The following is a 17,493-nucleotide window of genomic DNA, read 5'->3' as shown; positions in this document are numbered from 1 at the left end:
GAACCAGCGCCATGCTGCTAGTGTCTGACCCCAATTAAAAGTGAGGCATTAGTGTTTGCTTTTTAGTGACAGGGCCCCCCAACAACCTGTAATGGGGAGTCTCTGGAGTGATTGTGCAATGACTTGGATATAAATTGAACCTGCTCCAAAAAAACTGAAACCCTCACGTGCTATAGACTTAGTCCTCAGTGCAACTAGGAGGGCACTGACCATGAGTGGGTTTACTTCCTCAGAGGATTCAGATCTGAATGGACTGTCTAGGGGTGGTCAGCCATAGAAAGCGGGGCCTGGCTGGGAAAAATGAAATGCTTTTCAGGTATGTCCTTCCTGGATATTCACTATCTCAGCTCTTTCTCTTTCCTCCTGGCTGTCATTATGTGACAGCTTCCTCTCCCATAGTCCTGCTACCATGATGACTGAACCATCGGGCCACTGTGGTCAAGTCAGCCAACCAGACTGAACTCCAAAAACTGTGTGCTGAAATAAACCCTCCAGATGTTTATGTCAGGGATTCTGGCATAGCCACAGAAAACTGACTGGAACTCACGACACATAGTCTATAGATTTTACATGAACTACAAAATGCTTAATAAAGTGAGGAGTTAAAGCGTTTTCCTCTCATCACTATGGTGACCTGCTATGGGATGCCTAGTGTGTGGCCAGGCTGACTACACAGGGGGTTCCTTAGTACAGAAAAAGATGTGTCTGTCAGTTTGCATAGAAATGGTGATTGTTTAGATATATTGGACTAAAGGGATGTAATATGTAAATTACCTTCACCTGTTTCTTCTTTCTTCACTATTACTACCTGAAAGTTTAGGAACCCGTATGACTGACAGTGTCATTTCTACTGGCCAGTACCAGTCTGTGGCAAAGAGCTCCAACAGTAAGGGGCACACAGGGGCTCTGAGTGTCAAGGGTAAAGCTCCACCCCTTCCCGTTTTACAGTGTCCCACACACCCTCACAGGGAGGGAAGGAAAAGACACAAGCCACTGCAAAGTTACAAATTTATTGGTCTGGAAATAAATACAAACATGTCATTAAGAAACTGCCCTAGAAAGACGTGTACAATGGTTTCTTGTCCTCTTTCAGGCACCCTGGTCTGGGTCCCTGATCTTTCTCTACAAGGCTGGAGGAAGCTTCCATGGTAGGAGTTGGTGGGTAAACTGGTCCTTGCCTCCTATAGGGCGTGACTACCTTCCTCTAGCAAGTCCAAGGTCCTGGAACTCACCAGGCCTTGATAACTGACTTCCAAAGGTCTAATCTGACCACATTTCCTATAGGGAAGTCCACGGTTAGCCACGGTGAGATTTAAAAGACAGTAGTACAGGGCGTGGGCATTAGGCTGGCATCGCCACTAACCCGGTCAGCAGGAAGGGCAGGAAGAGGGGCAGCAGGAGAGGCAAGTGACTTCCCATGGAATGTACAGCTTCTGGAACCACCTTCTCAGCCCATCCCCCACCAGAGTACATGGTTCACTCTCAGGACCAGCAACGGGCCAGTTGAGAGACATTTAGTTATCACGTTTAGAGCCAGCCCCAGATGTCAACAACGGGAGACGAAGCTTCCAGCTCACAGGCTGGCGTTCACTGAAATCACACCCACCAGATTCTAGCATTTGGGTTCTTCTATTAATCACCCAATCCTACACCTACTGCAACCCCAGCCCGTCCCAGTTTAGAGACTCATCCCAGACAAGGATCATTGTCACCTGTTGAGTTCTCTGTCTCAAGGAATGCAACTACAAATCAAAACCACCTTCCCCGGGGACAAAGGTGTAACCCACTCATTCACACTGTGGGATGGGAGCCAAGGACAGTGGGGCAGATAGGCTGTAGGGCAGGAGTCTTAAACCACTGTGACATCCAATATTTGCTGGATCACTTTCTTTACATAGCCCGGACTTTTTTTTTTTTTTTTAACCAGTCTCCCCTGCAAATTAAAAGGTTGTCAGAAAACCAGGCTGTGGGTTTTGGCATCCAGAACTTTAAATCCAATTCCTTCAAGCGAACTGTGTGGGCTTGGTTTCTTCTACCTGCCCTAGATCCCGCCTCTTTCCCTCCTCATCTTGTTTTTCCTTCTTAAAATAAGACTCCCAACTTCCCTGCCTCACTCCCCTTTCAAATCAGAAATAAGTTTGTTTCCAGGAATGAGTTTAGTGGGGGAGGAAACAGGAAGCAGGGGGGAGGGGCTGGCAAAATGCCCGTGAACCAGGATGCTGCTGGCTCAGCCTGGGCTTCGGGCCAGGCAGTGTTACAGCTCTACTTTTCTTAGTTTTGGCAGTTTGGTGTCTGAGGATAGAGAGAGGGGCCACCGGGGCCACTTGCTAGCAGAACAGAACTCCGAACTGCTTCTTCCTTTGTCCACCACCACCCACTCTGGTCCCTGGTAGCAGTCTGAACAGTTTGGGTCTGCCACCGCCAGAGTTCATTTGTAGAAAAGCAGCTTTGGATTAATACCGCATTAGCGCAGGGTGGCGGGTGACAGGCAGGGGTTGGGTGCTAAGGGAGAGCCCACCAGTCCAGGACGACTGATGCGCAGACTGCCTAGCAGGACACTTCCATCGACTTGGGCCCGGCATTGTTCCCAGTGGCACCCGAATTGGGGGTGATGTTGAGGCGGGCATCTTCACTGGTGTGGGAGCGGCTCCGGGACCCCTCGCTGGTGTGTGAGCGGCTGCGGGGGCCCTCGCTGGTATGGGAACGACTGCGGGGACCCTCCAAGGATGTGACGCTGGATCCAGAGGCTGTGCGGGACCGCATCAGGCGGGTCATGCTGGCAGAGGGCACTGGGGACATAGAAAACAATGTGGTTAGGATATGGGAAGCCGCTATAGGTGTGGGACCGTAGCCCTGTCTCAGCCATAGTGGCCTTCTAAGAACCCAAATGAACGCCCCTTCCCTATTGCTTTCATTCTTGGGGCCATCCACCTTCTATGTTCCTCACAAAGGACCTAGATTTGGGAAAGGCATACAACGATCACATGGCGAGAGACCAGAGCCATTATGGGTATGAGCCACAGTCTGTTATGTGCTTATTAGCTGGGTGTCTGCGGGAGAGTCACTTCTGAAGCTTTCCTGTCCCTGTCTGCAAAATAAAGACCTTCGTATGGTCACAGAACCTTCTCTGCAACATACTATTAGGAGGCAGGGGAACATGGAGGCCAGCAAGGCTAGTCTCTGCCCATCCCGGGAAGGACCCAAGGTCTCACCACATGGTACATATGGAGATGTTAGCAGTCTGTCTACCTTCTAAGATCCTGCTAGCTCTCAAGCTCCAGCAAGACTCCGACTGCCCATGACACAGCAGGGGACTGACAGAATAGAACAAAACGATCCTCACCCTGTCTGGGGTTGCAGCGCTTCCCCCAAATCCATGCCCACTTAAAACCTCAGAATACGACCTTGTTTGGAATACTTTTTAGAGATATTTAGTTAAGAAGAGGTCCTTCTAGATTAGGATGAGCCCTAAACCAAAAGCAGTCTCAATAATAATAATAATAATAATAATAATAATAACAACAACAACAACAGGAGAGGGCCAAACCCATATAGATGGAGACTGGTATGATGCAGCCACAAGCCACACAAGGCCTCTGACTGATGCAACAGAAGTCAGCAGGCAAGAAAAGGTCTTGCAAAGTAAGCCAGCCCTGACCACACTTTGGCCTCATACCTGTAGCCTCTGAGCTTGTGGGGAAATGCATTCCTGATATTTAAGTGCCCTATCTGGGGGGGGGGGATCTCTTAGGATACTCACTGGGGGGATTAATGCCACTCCCCAATGAAGCAGTTCCCTAGAGCAGACACCCAAATTTGGATAATTGGATTAGTCCTTGCTCAGTTGAATTCCCTCCTTAAAGAATCGATGTTGTTGTTTCCTTCCTTCCTTCCCTCCTTCCTTCCTTCCTTCCTTCCTTCCTTCCTTCCTTCCTTCCTTTTTTTCTTTCTGTCTTTCTTTTTGGTAAGGATCCATTAAGTCCAGGCAGACCTCCAACTCTATGTGTCTGAGATGACCTTGAACTCACTGAACAGCCTTCTGCTTCTGCATCCTAAATACTAAGCTTACAAAAGTGGACCACCACACAACTGACAGCCTATTTTTAATTCAGGAAGAATTGGGGTCAGTGCACATCTGTGGCTCATATGTTTTTTACCCTGAGTCTTTATTTCTCCACCCAAATCCGTGAGTCCTGATGACCTCACCAGGAAATGGTAATTTCCTATGACACCAGGCACACAATGGACGGGACCTGTGAGGCCAACATCACAGGAAGACACTCTTGTGAGCCAGAACCTCCTCTTTCAGCAATGCCTTTGGGTCTGTGGCTCTTACTAGTATCTCTCCAAGGCCTATTTGTCAGACTGAACTGGGAGACAGAAGGGAGACAGATTTTGGGAACAACCAAGGCCTAACTTTTGCTTTTTTTCCCTTCCAGAATACAAAGCAAACAGGCTGGGATACACACCCAGCAAGAGAAACTGGACTACCTGACAATTTTCACCCATTTCCACTAGGGAAAGCATGCTGGGGGGGGAGGTCCACAGGCAAATGTGTTCTGTTGGTGAGGGACAGCTGGGGACATGGACCTCATCTGAGGCACTCACATCAGGCTGCCTCACTCTGTCTTGCTGAGAAGCAAGTGCGGGTGAAGGCCCATGGGGAATTTATAGTGCTTCACCAAATAGGCCCATCTGTTTCTAAATGGGTGGGTGGAGTAGGGAAGAAACAGGAGGTTAGACTTTTCCAGCTAAGAAGTTCGCATGGATGGTAACTCTAAGCAGCAGGCAGGAAGAGCCGCAAGAACTGCTTTGGGCCAGAACCGTAACCAACACGTTAGTCAACCAGTGTCAACCAAGGCAACCCAGCCAAACCTGTGAGTCCTGGTCACAGCTTGGCATTTCTGAAAAAAGAGGCCACATGGGTGACACACTTACTCTAAGCTTGAAGCAGGAAGAAAGAAGTCCCTAAAGCAGGCTGCTCAGTCCTTCAGTTCCCTGACTTAATGACCTAGCAAAAAGGCGTTATGCTTTTGGTCTCAGGCACTCTGGTCTCTGTTACATGGAGCTGGGGCTTCACCAGCCTTTGGGCCCTCCCCTGCAGGATTATTGTGATGGTTAAATGAAGGGAGTGGGAAGATGTACTAATCTTCCTCCCCACTTTTGCTACAACTCTGGTCTTTTGAGCAAGCATGTCAAAATTAGGGGCATTCCTTGTTCATCTGTTGGCCATTGTTTTTTTGAAGGGGAGAGGGATTTAAAGGGACAGTCATAGTTTAGTATAGTGGTACTTCTCTGTAATCCTAGCACTTGGGAAACTGAAGAAGGAAGATATTATAAGTTCAAGACCAGCCAGCCTGACCAATAGGGATATTCTGTCTCACTCCTGCCCCCAAATAATCATTAAATGATTCTCACGCAAAACTAAATAAATAACGGATCCACTGTTCATGCATACATAATGGCGTCTCATTTAAGGGGCTGGATACACGATGAGGTCTCCTGAGACCACACTGCTCAGAGACACTGTCACCATCTTAGTTGTGTCGACGTCCTATGTGATGTGGGCTGCATGGAAACCAAATTGGTTACTGATTCATTCCTCATTCAGCCATGCGTGGTTGTGATGGCTCCTTTCTCAAACCTGCCTAATGCTAAAGAACTAAAGCCACCCAAGATGACCGAGCCCCCTCCACCCGCCCCATACCGCTAGCTGTGACATTACCATCCCCACATCTGCCTAGTGCCCAAAGTGTCATACTCACTGTATCCCATGCCCTGCACAAAGTACTTGAAGGCCTCAGCCAGCTTGGCGGGCTGTAGGAAAGAGAGGGAATATGCGGTCAGTTTCTGGAGGTCCAGATCATCATCGGCCACCTGTTTCTGCAAGCCAGAGCTCTGTCCAAGGCAGAGCCACCACATTGTGCTGTCATAGTCTCCCTGTCCCTCTATTCTGGGCTTGAGCTCCCAGTAGCCCCTGGCTAGATAGAGCAAGACAACCAAGATTCTGACCCCATGGCCAAGCCAGGTTTATCTGGCAAATCTCTTAAGTCTGCGGACCTCAGAGTTACCCAATCCCCCAAAGCTGCTTGATGGAGATCTAGTAAACCCACAGTTATAAAGCACATTTTATGAGAATATATGCATAAACTGCCATTAGCTGCCACACAGAGGGAGTGGGGAAAAGGGAGTTCTTAGGTCACAAAGGTACACATGCCCCACCAGTGGGAGGCGACAGGTGGTGAGTGAGAAAGCCAGTTTCACTCACCTGAGAGATCTGCGGGAGGCCGCCACAGTCTGCCATCTAGAAGGGAGGGAGGCTGGTTAGCACCGAACACCTAGATCTTAGCTGCGGCAGTCTGTGCTCTGCCCCTGGGTTACCCACCCGACTCTGCTCTAAAGGGGTTGACTGTGGGTGGGTGCTGCTGTTGACTATAATCCATTATCTTCCTCGGTAACTACTCCTTGATGCTTACACATAGCAACAAACCCCTACAGACCACTCCATGTAACCCCTGAAAGCATACCTGGCTCAACTATGTCATTTAGGAAGCCAGGGCGGCTTATGGAACTTTCAAGATCCTGGCCTCCAGAGTATACCAGGTGGGGAGATCCTCAGGAAAGAGCCTGAGCCTGTGGCACAACCCAGGCACAGCTGCCACTCACAGGTGGCTTTAGGGGTGCAAACAGCCCTGCCTGCATGCTGTGGGATTTCTGCAGAACTCTAACCCAGCACAAGGTAGCAATCACACTGAACTCAGGGGACACTGCCAGAGGAGGCTGCTGAGCCTAGCACTCTCTCACTACACAGGGGTGTGGTGTATCCCTCTGGTGCAGGGATGTCCTTGCCCCATCCTAGGAAAAGGAGACTCTGGTCCTGTGTCCCAGACTATCTTCCCCCACCTGCATGTACAAAAGTACGTAGCCCCCCTGCAGTATGGTCCCCAGAATGGACCACTTTGTTTTGCAACCTCAGATTGGCTCCAAGCTTGCTCACTTCCTTAACTAACTCCCTGTCTCCGTGTGTCCTTTCCTTCTTCCCTTTCAGAGGCAGGGTCTCAAGTACGGTCTAGGCTAGCCTAGAAAAAAAAAGGTTGTGTCATCTGGGAGGGCCTCACACTTGAGATCCTCCTGCCTCTGCCTCTGGAGTGCTGGGAATACCGGGATATGCATGATACCCAACTCCAAACCCTTACTCTCAAGACTCTTAGAACAGTCCTGTGTTTCAACTAGCTCGGCTCAGGTCTGAAAACATTTGGGGGCCTCTGAACTCTGCCAGCTGCAGCCCCGCTGTTGCTCATACCTTGAGCAGGGTGGTCTTCGTGGGGTCCAGCTTGGAGTTGCATTCCACCTGCACAAGAGGAAAGACTAGGTAAGTGCTTGACTCATGGCTGAAGTCAGGAGTGCCCTGGTCTCCCCTGTACTCCGCCCCACCATCCGGAACACCCCCATCCCATCAGTCATGAAGAAAGAAGGTGGGCATTGGTTTGTTAAACATGTGTGGTTTTTGAGCCTGGCCCTGCCATGACTAGCTCTGTACACCCCCATCCCATCAGTCATGAAGAAAGAAGGTGGGCATTGGTTTGTTAAACATGTGTGGTTTTTGAGCCTGGCCCTGCCATGACTAGCTCTGTGACCGGGAGACAAGCCAAACAGGTTCCATCCAGCTCTGTGGAGCACTGGAGAGGCAGAGCAACGGTCTGGACTCTAACAACCTCATGCCACATATCTCCCCAGGTGTGGGGATGTCAGAAAGCAGGCATCCTCTCTGTAGCTCCCTAACACTGCAGGTGAGAATTAGAGGGGAAACTGAGGCAGAAAGCTCTGCATAACCCAGCTGCCGGCATTGATTTTCTGCTAAGGGAAAAGCCCACCTGTTGCAGAGACTGGGGGAGAACACCTAGCCATGAGACCTAGCCTTAATCCTGACATGTAGACGAGGTGCCCATGGATAGCTGGAGGGCAGGAGAGGCAGGTGGCTGGGCAGCCAGGACTGGGGGCCACACTGACACTTGAGCTCTGCTCCAAGGCTGGCATGGCATTTAAACAATATCCTTGCATTGGGAGGGAAAAACAGGAAGACTCATACAGATGAGCATCCGGGGTCTGCTGAACTGATACCTACCACAGCATCCACGGCAGGAGAGTTGTCCCCAACCACCAGCAGAGCAGGGCACCTGCACAGGACAGGGAAAGAGAAGTCATCCCAGGAGCCAGCTCCAGGTTCTCACATGCTAGACTCTGGGCTGCAGCAGGATTCTAAAAGGCTACTTAGGTTTCCTAGCACCTTTAGCACCTCGATGTCCCTACACTAACATCCTCTGTTTTGAACTTTGAATAAAGAGGACTAGCAGTTATTTCTACCTTAGTAAAAAAATTCAGCCCAAAGACTCCTGTGTCTTAATGCTTTCATTCCAATGCACCCTCTGCCTGGGGAAGGAGGAATAGGAATTTCCCAGGGATTAAGACAGACAAAAAAAACATCTGGAATAAGTGACAAAGAAGATGACGCATGCCAGGTCCACAAGTATTCGACAGTGTGGTGCACACGGGGAACCATAGAAAGACACCATCACTGCTAGCGGAATGTGTCAGCTGCAACCACTGACTACTAGATATACAGAACTCTCTTATGCCAGGTCCTGTATCTTTCAGCTCTAGGCTTTGGGAAGCCTATCTGGTGCTGAACGTGCTTAACAGAGCCAGTCAGCCTCCTGATTCAAAGGCTCCAATTATGGTCGCAAACTCCCTGCCCCGATGTTGACTCCAGCTACACCAGGAGAGGTTCAAGTCAGATCTTTGGGTAAGATACAGTCAGCCGTCTCTACCAAAGTGTTCCACCCTACAGGGGCATTTCTGGCACCCAGCAGAAGCCTGCACCAGCAGCCCTGAGTGGAGCATGATAGCCTGGCCACAGAGAGGAAGGAAGCCACTCACTGCAGGGTGACGGTGTGGGTTCCAGGCATTGGCCGCTCAATCTCCAGGTCCCGTCGACTGTAGACAACATGAACATAGTTAGCATTGGCAGACCTGTGTCAGGAGCCACTCCCACCATGCCAGTACTGAAGATCCCACCCTAGACCATTCTAGAAGAAGACCCACCGATCATCTTTTGAGGTCATGTAGCTCTCAAGACCCCATGACCACTTAATGTCCATAGAAGTAATTATGAGTCAATAGGTCTCATCTGTTTCTAATGAAGCCTTCCTCATTTTTTCTGGAATTTATCAGTGTTAATATTATTTCTACAGGGAAACAAGCAGGTCTTCACTAAATGTCCCTGGCCCCCTAGCTAGAGTCCCCACCCACCACCCATCATTGCAAAAGCTCTAGAGTGGCCTCCTGGCACCCCTCCCCTCTACTCCTAACTGGAGGCTGTCTCCAGCAGTTCTGAAGCCTCAACATCTCTAAAACTTAAATCTTCTCTCTATGTGTCCCAAAGCCTGCACTAGTGTCCCACTGTGTTAGCAGAGGTCCAGGGTGGACCTGGTCCCTTCATGTGAACACTTGACCCCTCTGCCCTCTGAAGTTCTGAGACCAAAGCCAGCATTGCAGCATTCAAATCATACCCCGCCATTTCCTAGCTGTGTGACCTTGTGAAGAACACTAAACCTTTCTGCGCTTTGCTTCCTCTCCAGGAAATGGTCTCAGTAACAGCCCCTTTACATTGGCTGCTCTGCAAGCACCAGTTCATTCCTGTGATTCCCACTGTCCAGCCCATCCCCCTCTTGTTGGTACCCATTTGCATCTTCAGACAGCAGTAAGAATGCCACAGGTCTCCTGCACTGAGATGCTGAGACAGGATTGTGAAAAGGGCATCAAAGCCCATCAGAGATGCTAGAGTCATTGCAAATGCAAACTCACTGTGAGGAGCTTAAGTCCTAGGCACTGTCCTAGGTTAGATGCATGCAAGGCTCACTCCTGGCCCCTGTGCTAGAAGTGCAGCAGAGGTGCCTCTGCAGGCTGCTTGAGTGTGCCTTCCAAAACCTGTCACTGATGCTAATAACCCTGTGTAGTCCCCTCCCCAGGAAAGATCTGAACAAGGTCCTCAAGCTTCCCAGCAGCCTCCAGGGTTCTACATGCCCACGGTGTTTCTGTTGCCACAGCAGCTTTTACTCTTAGTTAGCCTTGGGCACAGGCCTCAACTCTCCACCCTGACTGCTCAGCTGGGTCCTACTCACCTGGTCCCACTGCCTGGATAGAAGCATCAGACAGATCCTGGCAGAGCTCACTCAGTGCTAAGGGCCAGGCAGCATCCACCCAGTCATCGTCCTCCCCAGACTCCACTCTACTAACCCACAGCTGTACAGCCCTGGCCTTCGTTTCCACTGCAGGCCCGCTGCAGGAGGCGGATGAGGACCCCAGTTAGATATGGCCAAGCCCACCCCTGCCCAAGGGCTCTTACCTGTTGTAGGCGCTGATGAACAGGTGTAGGTTGCTGGGGTTCATATCATTGAGGATGTGCTGGCGGTATGTGTGCACCACCTCCACGTTGTTGTGCATCTCCTCCTGTGGGGACAGAGGGAAAGGCTTGTCATAGCTCGAGCCACAGCGGTAGGGAGGAAGAGCATGGCTAAGGCAGAGACAACTGTGATGTAGGTTCATGGCATGTCTGTGGTGGTCAGTGCAGACTACTGAGTGACAGCGATGTGCACCCAGAAGGATTCCACCAGGGAGGCCCAGCTTTCCCTCAGGAGCCTCATCTAAACTCGGGATTCCTGCTTCACGGTAGACCTCCGAGCAATCTGTTCCTGTCACTTATAGGATCAGAAGAAACGTTTGTCAGCAAGGAGGCTAAGCCATGACAAAGACACCCTGGGGGATCTGACCAAAATGAACAGCAGCAGCTTGGGGGCATCAGCCAGCCTTCAGAGACTTGAGGACAGTCTGAACTGTGTGATGATACCCTCGGGTTGCTCTGAGTCATTTCAATTACAAGCCCTGGGTGACCCCAAAACAAAGGGGATGATCAAAGTGTCATCACATTCATTACCTCAGCAGCAGAGAATGCCCCATTCAGAAAAGTGGTGCATTGCGGAGTCTGGGCAACCAAGGGGTTTTCCAGACATTGAACTTGAATGTGAGCCAAAAGTATACATCCTCTCTCAGGGCTGCTGGCTCTGGGTGAGGCCAGCAATGTAACACCAGACAGAGGCAAAGACCAGACCTCCTACCAGGACACTGCAAGGATGTCTGCTCTGTCTTCAGCCCATGAAAGAACCAGCAAGGCCAGAGGCTTAGGAAGGCAGATGTGGCAGCCAAACCCACAAGTTCAAATCCCAGTCATGCATGCATCTCCTGGCTTGGGAGATCTTACACAAGTCATCCAACCTCTGGTCTACATTTTCCCCACCTCAAACTGGAATAAATGTATGGTCACAGAGCTTCGGAGCGGATTCTGTGAGCTAAGCCCTGACAAATACCAGAGATGGGGTCCCACATAGACAAGAAGCTTATCCCACAGCCATGGACAGTGCAGACTTCATTCATAGCAGCCCCAAACTGTTACAAATAAAGGCCCAGCACAGGTCAATAGAAAAGCTACGGTATGTCCACTGAGTGAAATATTACACAGTGCCAAATGGATGATGGCATCCAAAAATATAAGTAGCCTCTAACTGAATCATGCTACGGGCCACAGAGAAGAGAGTATGGGACTCAAGGACAAATCTAGAGTGTCAGAGAGCAGACCAGAGGTGCCTGGGAGGAGATGAGGTTCAAGGACACAAGGGGGTGTGTGAAGGACACTTCCGCCATCTTAGTCACTCTGAGGGCTGATGGATTTGATCATATATATGCCGCACATTGTGCTTCAACAAAGACAGGTTATCAAGAAGCTCCACCCCTGGCAGAGGAGCCATTGGCTGTTGATGGCTGCTGGGGGCAAGGAGGAGGATCAGTTTTCTTCAAGGATGGTGCCCCAGGTAGGCTGCCCATGCCAGCAGATAGCCCTATACTCTTGCTTATAATAGCAGCACCAGCAGGATCTAGTAATTTTTAAAAACACACACATTTAGTTGGGAGGGAGATCTGGAGGGGAAAAACTCAGGGTACATTTGCTCAAAAGACCTTGTACACATGTATGAAATTCTCCAGAGGGGGTGGGTAGAAAGCAGTGTGAGTGGCTTGCTGACTGTGAGCCGATATTACACAATTCACAGACTCCAGCCTGGGTCACCCCTTGATTGTACCTTGTGTGTGCCACCTGCCCATATGGCCCTGTGCTGGGTGCCACATGGTTAACTGCTCCGTGAGGACAGCAAGACACCCCCACCACTCACCTTGCCAAAGAGGTGGGACATGACCATGTCTGGCAGGGCTTGGGTCCACCCTGAGATCTGTGGAGGGAGAACGAAGAAAAATCGGCAACTGGAACTCAACCGTAGAAAAAGAAATTCAGCCAACCCAGGGCCCTGGGGGCAGAGCAACACCTGGCTCCCTGAGCCTCACCCAGGTCGCCATGACAGCCTGGCCAGAGCCTGGCTCTGGGATGGATGCCATAGACCAATTTAGTACAGACCTGCTCACTAGCTTAGCACTATTGAGGGGTAAGGGGGAACTTTTAAAAGGTTGAGGTCCACAGTAGGCCTCCAGGGCAGGGAGGTAGTTTATTTTATTTTTGCCACCAGCCACAAGCTGGCCTACTGCCATGACTTGGTCTTGCCATAGGGACCAAACCCTCCAAACATGTGAGTCCACACAAACCTTCCCTCAGCAGAAGTCAGTTATCTCACACAACCGCTTGTGTGGCAGAAAAGCTTCTGTCTCTGGTCCCCTTCTGAACCTACAACCCAGGGCAGACCAGGCCTGGCTTTCCATCCAGTTCCTCCCACTTAGAGCCTACACGGAGGAGACATCCAGCAAGTGGGGTGGAAACATAGCCTAGTGAGGCCAAGCTTTCCCTGCTCCCAAGTCCTTAGTACCGCGGCCCCATCACCCCAACGCATGACCTCCCTTCTCCACTAGGCAGGGTACACTCGGCCCTAACTCCTCCTCCTCCGTCATCCCCCAGCTTCTCCCCTCCAGTCTGGTTTCTGGTCTGTGAATTCCTTGAAGTCTCTGAAGTCACTAATGACTCCCACAGCACCTCCAAAAAGACTGTATACAGCAGGATCTAAAAGCCCAGTAGTTTTTGCAGCTGATGCTCAATAAATGTTCAGACCATGACATAAAATCCAAACCACCAGTTATACAACAGGAGCTGTATAAATGCTACATGTGCACTGTGGGTACTCGACAAGATAAGGCAGATATCATAGATAGCCCTGTTTGGGTAGAGGTGGTAAGAAAGATGAACATTTGACCTAGGATCCTGGACTGGCTTGACGGCTGCCTGAAGCTACAGAGCACCGGGCTGGCTGAAGGCCCTGAACCTCAGGTCTCTTGGTTATAACTGGAGGTGTTAAAAACCATGCCATCAGGACATAGCAAGGCTCCCACAGTAAGGATCCAATAAGGCAGCCAGGCATCACAGACTCTGGCATTTACTCCTGGCATACTAAAGCCCCTAGGTATGTCTGTCCCTCTGGCCTTGACAGGCATGGGGAATTCATTGAAAACACAGCCTGTCTCAGCTGGAGGCCAGTGCCCCAGCCGTTTTGGCTCGGAACAGCTGAGCAGCAGCCAAGTGGGCCCAAATGGAATGTCCCTCTCTGGGCTGGAAAATAAAATAAAAACCAGGGAGGATGCTTTGCTCCTGGCTGCCCTGCAGGCAGGGACAGGACTATCAATGCTTTAGGAAGACTCACAGCATCTAGCAGACAGGAAGGGGGATGGGTACAGTTCATGTCTGCTTCCTCAACAGCTGCCCATACTAACAAAACCACCATCCCAATCAGAGACCAATCACTCCAGCTGGAGCGGCTTTATTCCACCCTGATTGGAAGCTTCTCCCTATCCTTGGAAATCACTGGGGACTTCACAGGAAAAAGAAAAGCAATAATTATTGTTTTAAAAAATAAAATCAACAGACTCAACAGGGACCCTTGGGACAGCAGCCAGGGCAGAGTCACTTAGCTCGTCTGAGCAGCAGCAAATGGTTGCTAGCCTAAACAGGGCCAAGGAAGGTTGCTCTCTTGAGGATTGGGGAAAGGGATGGGTGGGGCCAAGAAGGCGCTCCCCTGGCAGGGGTGGGGGGAGAGGCTGGGACCCCACCTGCCTGCCTTGCCCTGCCAAATCTCACCTTGGAAGCAGCCCAGTCCATCCAGCCTTCCGCACAGGGGTTCACATTCATGAGCACGAGGCCCTCCACCATCTCAGGGTTGTTGAGCTGTAATCAGAGATACAACGTGAGCTATAACACTCAAGAGAGAAAAACACTGAGGCTTTGAAGCCAACAACAGGGGAAACTTGGAGCAGGTGTGGATAGCTCCCTGGCCTTGTCAGTGCAGAACTGAGGGTCTAGCTCAGGCAAAAGTGGATCAGGTCCTCACGAGAGCAGAAGGAAGAAGCCGTAGAAGAAGAAAGAACGCACTCACACTTTGGGGACCTGTCAATCATGCCCCTTCACCTCACAGAGCCTCGGCTATCTCAGATGTCCAGTGGTGCAACAGCCAAGCCACACTAGAGTGAAAAGGGCCCAGTAATGCTCTCTGGCTCTGTCACCTGGAATGCGTATGTATTTAGGACTCTAAGACCCATCCAGCATCTACTTGAAGCTGATGCCCAAACTCGTTTGCACTTTAACAGTATGCGTGAGCACTATCGAGGCGCTGCACTTAGCAGGCATCAAAATACCTTGCGTTGGATGACATGATCCACTTTAGGGAAAAGTCACAAAGGCTACCCATAGTGCCAGCAGTGGGCATGCCACATTTATGTGTCTGACTCTTACGTAGACTCCACCAGGATCCCAGAGGACCTGGGTCACAGAACCCTGAGCTAACACAATGCAGGATCAGAGGAAGCTATGAGTGGGAAACCATCCACATTTCCTACTCTGGAAACAAGGCCAGTGACCCTGTCTACCGGTGGCATTTCAGCTGTTAGCATGAAAGGAAGAGGTGCGTGCACAGGTACCCATGTGGCACATGCCACAATGGCCCCAGGGGTTCTCCCTTGGGAAATGGAAGCACAGCTCATTTCCTTTTCCTGTTTGTTTTTTTTTTTAACACTTTTCAAATTTTATTCATTATTTATTTGTGGGTCTGTGTGTGGGTCACATACATGAGTGTGCAGATAGATACACAGAGCATAACCATGAAGAAGCCAGGGCAAGGCGCAGGAATCTATCTCTGTTTCTCTCCACTGTGTTCCCTTGAAACAGGGTCTCTCATCAAATAGGAAGCTCACCTTTTAGGCTAGGCTGGCCAGCCAGAGACCTCTCCAGAGTCTCTACCTAGCTCCAATCCACTCCATACTGAGGTTGCAGACACCTGCAGCCATGCCTGTCTTTACATGGGTTCTGGGGATTTGAACCCCATGCCTCAAGTCTCTACACTTGCATGATAACACTCTTTCCTACTGAGCTAGCTCCCCAGCACCTAAATAATTTTTTTAAAATATAATTTTACAAACTGTAGAGAAACTTACTGCAAAGCGGGTCAGGATGTAGGCGCCAGCTCCTGTCCCCATACCAATGACACTCTTGAGCCTGGAAACCAAACAGACATTCAGGTCGCTGAAGGGAGACATGATAGAGCCCCTGCTTACCCCTATCAACTTCCCTCACTTGCTCTGAAGAGCTCTGCCCCTTAGGTATCTTTGCTGAGGATGCCAACAAGCTAGCTCATGCCATGAAAGGCAGGCGGCCCTGATGTGCCCTCCAAGTCCAGCTGTGACCTAGAAAGCCTCTTCCATCTTGCTCCTTTCACCCTTGCTGCAGCCAGACTCTGAGATGTCGAGCATTTACAGGAAGCCCCATGAAGAATTTGCCTCACCCCACTCCCATCCTTTATTCTGGACTCTGAAACTTGGAGTGAGAACAATTTGGGGAGCCATGGGGTTTTACCCTAGGAGAGGCTGCAGTGAGAATGGAAAAGGAGCTTGCAGGGGCAGAATGAGAATCTGGAGACAGAAGCCAAGCTCTCAAGAACACTATTCCAGAAGGTTCTATGGGATAAGAAAGCAAGGACGAAGTGGGCATTGGGGCCACTAAAGAAGCAAGACTATAGGACAAAGAGTGATGCTGAGCTGGGAGAAGCAGTGGGTACCAGCCACAGCAAGCTCCTTTTTGAACTCATCTGAGAATTCCAACCTGTATTTTAGTGGTCAGGCTAAGGAAGAGAAGGAGGCCGTACCTTCCCTTCTGACCAAGCTGACACGCTTAGAAGAAAGAGTCCCTGGCTCTTACCCAAACTGGTGAAGGACTCCAGGAAGCATTTCAGCCAGCTGATCCATTGAGGGGTACATGTACCTGGGAGAGACACGGAGAGGCAGAGCTTGAGAACCCAGACCCTTAAAGAAACAAGTTGTTCGTATTGGATATTCTGAAAGCCCAGACACCAGCTAACCCTTCCACGGAGCAATACAGGCATGATATTCCCACCCCTTGGCATCCACTGTGTGAAGATACTCCCAAGCAAGAAGTAGATTCCAAAAGGGAGGAGACAGCCACTTATCCCCAATCCTGCTTTGGTGACAACCAAGATAGGGAATGTCACCTAGTCTCAACTCCAGAGAGCAGGGAAAAGCCACATCCTGTTCCAACATGTTCTTTCTAGCTTAGGCACACTGAAGTCGCCTGCTAAACTTGGGGACACACACCTTACATCTTAATCTGCAGATAAACTTCACATTTTTCTCTGAGAAAGGCAAGCCTACTAGCATCATGAGGCTTCACTTGGGGAGTAAGAGCCTCCACATGACACCCCCCCCCAATCTTGCAGACACTTGTCCAGGCTGACTTAGCAGAGAAAGCCCTGGTATTGTCAGCTGATTAAGAGTTCACTGTACCCCGTTGTTGAACAAGTTCTTTATGTCTGGGCCTGACCCTGAGGGGCTAGGTGTCCTTTCCCTTCACTGATAAAAGTTGAAAGAACTGGAATCAGTGACAAAAAAGGGCATCTGTACCCTGGACAAGGAACCTTGATTGACCAGAGACAGAAGCCTCCAGTGTAGACCAGAAGTGAAGCCCAACTTTCTGTCTCTACTGTGTGGCCTTTTGTAAGCTCCGAAGCCCTCTCCATGCCTTAGCATCTTCACCATGAATAAGCTAATAACCTCAGCCACAGACTATTGGCTGATAAGGATTAAGTGACATTTGTCATTGGGAAGCATGGCAGCGGTCATGTCCCTCCCTCCCCTTTTCCTTTTCCCTGTCTAGAGTTTCTCTACTGCCCCGTTGGGTCTGCACAGGAGAGACACAACTGTTTCAAGCCAGCCTAGCTGGCATGTGGAGTCAGAGTTTACTGGACACAGTATCTCCATCTTGACAGAGGAAGAATCTGGAGAATGACTGCCGCCGCACCATGTTACAATGTATCCCATCAAATAGGGCTGGAGAGATTGCTCAGCAGTTGTTACAATGTATCCCATCAAATAGGGCTGGAGATT

The 17,493-nt window shown here is 50.2% G+C and overlaps 1 protein-coding gene across 1 annotated transcript in view; it reads right to left on the bottom strand.

Moving 5' to 3' along the window:
- Positions 1-990: 990 nt before the first annotated feature.
- Positions 991-17,493, bottom strand: part of Ndrg1 (N-myc downstream regulated 1) — a 44,245-nt gene continuing 27,742 nt past the window's right edge. The window contains exons 6-16 of the mRNA XM_005354534.3: positions 16,292-16,354; positions 15,532-15,592; positions 14,183-14,269; positions 12,282-12,338; positions 10,406-10,509; positions 8,938-8,994; positions 8,126-8,177; positions 7,304-7,351; positions 6,269-6,304; positions 5,766-5,817; positions 991-2,789 (exon numbers count right to left, since the gene is read on the bottom strand). Coding sequence (XP_005354591.1) covers positions 2,548-2,789; positions 5,766-5,817; positions 6,269-6,304; positions 7,304-7,351; positions 8,126-8,177; positions 8,938-8,994; positions 10,406-10,509; positions 12,282-12,338; positions 14,183-14,269; positions 15,532-15,592; positions 16,292-16,354 — 859 coding nt within the window. The 3' untranslated portion in view covers positions 991-2,547. The remainder of the gene's footprint in view (positions 2,790-5,765; positions 5,818-6,268; positions 6,305-7,303; positions 7,352-8,125; positions 8,178-8,937; positions 8,995-10,405; positions 10,510-12,281; positions 12,339-14,182; positions 14,270-15,531; positions 15,593-16,291; positions 16,355-17,493) is intronic.

The sequence above is a fragment of the Microtus ochrogaster genome, chromosome 15 (genome assembly GCF_000317375.1).
Source record: "Microtus ochrogaster isolate Prairie Vole_2 chromosome 15, MicOch1.0, whole genome shotgun sequence".
Taxonomy (NCBI): Eukaryota; Metazoa; Chordata; class Mammalia; order Rodentia; family Cricetidae; genus Microtus; species Microtus ochrogaster.
Note: the sequence above shows the minus strand (reverse complement) of the source record. Positions and strands in the feature narration are given on the sequence as shown.